General features: G+C 35.6%; 1 protein-coding gene across 1 annotated transcript; it reads right to left on the bottom strand.

Annotated features, from left to right (window-relative positions):
* Positions 1 to 257: 257 nt before the first annotated feature.
* Positions 258 to 845, bottom strand: LOC128636646 (olfactory receptor 2T5-like). Its single transcript, XM_053689638.1, has one exon. The coding sequence runs from the start codon at positions 843 to 845 to the stop codon at positions 258 to 260; it is 588 nt and encodes a 195-aa protein (XP_053545613.1).
* Positions 846 to 4,128: the final 3,283 nt, after the last annotated feature.

Here is a 4,128-nt window from a genome sequence, read left to right as displayed (position 1 = left end):
GAGCCTCAGTACGCCTTTGTAAACATTCCATTAAAAATCAGTCATTTCAAGCTACAATAGACATTTACCATAATAACAATGTGTACACTGTATTTCTGACCAATATGATGCCATTTTTATGGGGGGGGGATTTTGTACATAGTCTTGCAACTATTAATTCAATTTTGATAATATATCAACGTAGATTATATCCAGTTCTCTCAGAAAACAAATTGATGCTGATCATCAGAGCTGAATATTAAGTACTAATCATGCAATCAGACCACCATTTTGCATTTCTTTAGTCTGTGTCTCAGAGCTATCTTCACATCTTTATTATTCAGGCTGTATATCAGAGGATTTAGTACAGGGGTGGCAGAGGTATTAAATAAGGCAATAAGTTTGTTTGCCTGCACATTTTCTGACGAGGCTGGTCTCAAGTATTGACAGATAAGAGTAACGTAAAACATAATGACCACCGTGAGGTGCGAGGAACACGTGTGAAAGGCTTTACGTCTTCCTGTGCTGGAATTTATTCTTAAGATAGTGATAATAATGAAAATGTAAGGCGTAAAGGTGAGAACAGACGGTAATGTTGAAAGAAAGGCTGCAATCACAAAAACTGCGAGATCCAAACGGGAAGTGTCATTGCAAATAAGTTTAATCAGCGGAATAACGTCGCAGAAAAAGTGGTTGATTTCTGTAGAAAAATAGCAAGTAAAATCTGATAAAATCACAACTATTGGTACAACTTCCATTAGGGCCAGGAACCAGCAAGTAACGGCCAATAGAACACAAACTCTACAGTTCATGATCATGTGATAATGTAGCGGGTTACAGATGGCCACATAGCGATCAAAACTCATGACTGTGAGTATAAATAATTCCCCACCTGTTACAGATGCAAAAAAATAAAACTGTGTAACGCAGCCAACAAAGGACATAGTTTTATCCCTTAATAAAAAGCCAATAAGTGCCTTATATAGAGTCGTAGTGGTCAAAGTTACGTCCATAAGGGCTAAATTGGCCAAGAAGAAATACATGGGGGTGTGTAAGTGGGATTCTAGACAGACAAGGGACAAAATGGACAGGTTGAAAGAAAGAGTAATTATATAAATCACAAGAAAAAGGACAAATATTGGAGCTTGAAGAATTGGCTCATCAGATATTCCCTTAACAATGAAAAAGATTGGTCAGCTCTGGTTTCTAATATTCATGTCTGATGATTATATTGTAGATCTGAAAGAGAGAAGTTAAATTAAAGATATAACTATTATAATCATCTTTTATTCTCTAGGACTAATGAAAAAAAAAAGATAAATTCTTCACACATTTGTTAAAAGGAAATTTAAAATGAATACAACATATTGCTATAGTAAATATCAGTGTTTCCCAAACAGTGCGCCCCATGAGAGCCAAAGGTGTGCGGCACTTTTCCTGGGTTCGATTCTACTCTCCAGTTTGTATTTTAGCAAAAGGACATAGTGATATCCCTTTCTATAAAGCTTCTAAGTGCCTTATATGGAGACGCAGTAGTGGTAAATATATGGAAATATATAACAGGGATTCTAGGCAGACAAGCAAAAACAATTGACCAGTAATATGTTGAAGGGTGATTAAAGGGACAGTAAAGTCCAAATCAAATTTTCATGATTCAGATAGGGCATGTAGTTTTAAACCATTTTATAAATTACTTTTATCATTAAATGTGCTCTGTTCTCTTGGTATTCTTTGTTGAAAGCTAAACTTAGCCATTGAAGGCTGCCCCTTATCTGAATGCATACAGCTAGAGGGCATTAGTTCATGTGTGTCCTATAGATAATGTTGTGCTCACATTCATGGAGTTATTTATGAGTCAGCACTGATTGGCTAAATGCAAGTCTGTCAAAAGCACTGACATAAGGGGGCAGTCTGTAGAGGCTTAGATACAAAATAATCACAGCGGTAAACAGTGTATCAGTATAACCGTGTTGGTTATGCAAAACTAGGGAATGGGTAATAAAGGGATTAGCTATAGTAAACAAAGACAATTCTGGAGCAGACTGTCCCTTTAACATCACAGATCTGTGAAAGTGCACTGCTTCTATCACAGTATTCAGCAATACGCTGCTACAAGATAGCGGTGCTCAGCAGAAAATGCAGAACTTTATCAACTATATTCTGTAATGAGTTAAAGGGACGTGAAACTCAATTTTTTTTTCTTTTACGATTAAGAAACAACATACAGTTTTAAACAACTTCTTAATTCAAATGTTCTTGGTTCTCTTGGTATAATTTGCTGAAGGAGCAGCAATGTGCTTCTGGGAGCTAGCTGAACGCATCAGGTGAGCCAATGAGCCAATCAGCAGTTCTCAGTATTGCATTACTGCTCCTGAGAGTATCTAGGTATTCTTTTCAAGAAAGGATAGCAAGAGAACTAAGCAAATTAGGTCATAAAAGTAAATTGGAACGTTGTTTAAAACTGCATGCTCTATCTGAAAAAAACATTTTAGGTTTCATATCCCTTTAAAATAAGAGAATAGCATTAAACAAAGCTGCAGATACCGCAGGAAATGCAATGTTATGGGATTTATGTAACATTGGTAACAACATTGACTGTCCCTTTAATACACATATTTGTTATCATCTCTTATTCATGTCTCACAACTAGATTTATTTTTATTTAAAGGGACATGAAATCCAAAATGTTTCCTTCATGATTCAGACAGAGAATACAATGGGTGAGCCAATGACAATCTGTATATATATGCAGCCACCAATCAGCAGCTAGAACCTAGGTTATTTGCTGCTCCTGAGCTTACATAGATAAAACTTTCAGCAAAGGATAACAAGAGAAGGAAGCTAATTAAATATTATACGTAAATTGGAAAGTTTTTTTTAAAATTGTGTGCTTTGTCTAAGTCATGAATTTTTTTAATTATTGTCCCTTTAATGATGAAAAAGCTAATTATAAGCACAATAGGTGAACTGGTTTACAGATTATCACATAAAATAGTTACTGAAATATATGGCTATATCTGTAATGCAGGGACAGATCAGATATCTGTTATAAAAATGATTTTAATACCATTAATCTGATTTACATTTTTTAACACAAATGAGACATTGTGACACATTATTGGGGGTCTGTTCACCAGATCACATGCTGGATTAGTAAAGTCATACTAGAAAATCAGATTGTGTACATCTGTGTCTGTGTGATCACCCAGGCTCAGAAATGTGCAACAAGTTTACATTTGTCATATGAGGAGTGTGTGTTTGTCACAGCGTTATACATACAGTACTTAAAGGGATATGTGATTCAGACAGAGCATACAAGTTTACATTTGTCATATGAGGAGTGTGTGTTTGTCACAGCGTTATACATACAGTGCTTAAAGGGATATGTGATTCAGACACAGCATACAAGTTTACATTTGTCATATGAGGAGTGTGTGTTTGTCACAGCGTTATACATACAGTGCTTAAAGGGATATGTGATTCAGACAGAGCATACAAGTTTACATTTGTCATATGAGTAGTGTGTGTTTGTCACAGTGTTATACATACAGTGCTTAAAGGGATATGTGATTCAGACAGAGCATACAAGTTTACATTTGTCATATGAGGAGTGTGTGTTTGTCACAGTGTTATACATACAGTGCTTAAAGGGATATGTGATTCAGACAGAGCATACAACTTTACATTTGTCATATGAGGAGTGTGTGTTTGTCACACAGTGTTATACATACAGTACTTAAAGGGATATGTGATTCAGACAGAGCATACAAGTTTACATTTGTCATATGAGTAGTGTGTGTTTGTCACAGCGTTATACATACAGTACTTAAAGGGATATGTGATTCAGACAGAGCATACAAGTTTACATTTGTCATATGAGGAGTGTGTGTTTGTCACAGTGTTATACATACAGTGCTTAAAGGGATATGTGATTCAGACAGAGCATACAACTTTACATTTGTCATATGAGGAGTGTGTGTTTGTCACAGTGTTATACATACAGTGCTTAAAGGGATATGTGATTCAGACAGAGCATACAAGTTTACATTTGTCATATGAGGAGTGTGTGTTTGTCACAGCGTTATACATACAGTACTTAAAGGGATATGTGATTCAGACAGAGCATACAAGTTTACATTTGTCATATGA

This window comes from Bombina bombina, chromosome 7, assembly GCF_027579735.1.
Source record: "Bombina bombina isolate aBomBom1 chromosome 7, aBomBom1.pri, whole genome shotgun sequence".
In the NCBI taxonomy this organism is placed as follows: Eukaryota; Metazoa; Chordata; class Amphibia; order Anura; family Bombinatoridae; genus Bombina; species Bombina bombina.
The sequence above is the reverse complement of the archived record's forward strand: the minus strand, read 5'-3'. Positions and strand labels throughout refer to the sequence as shown.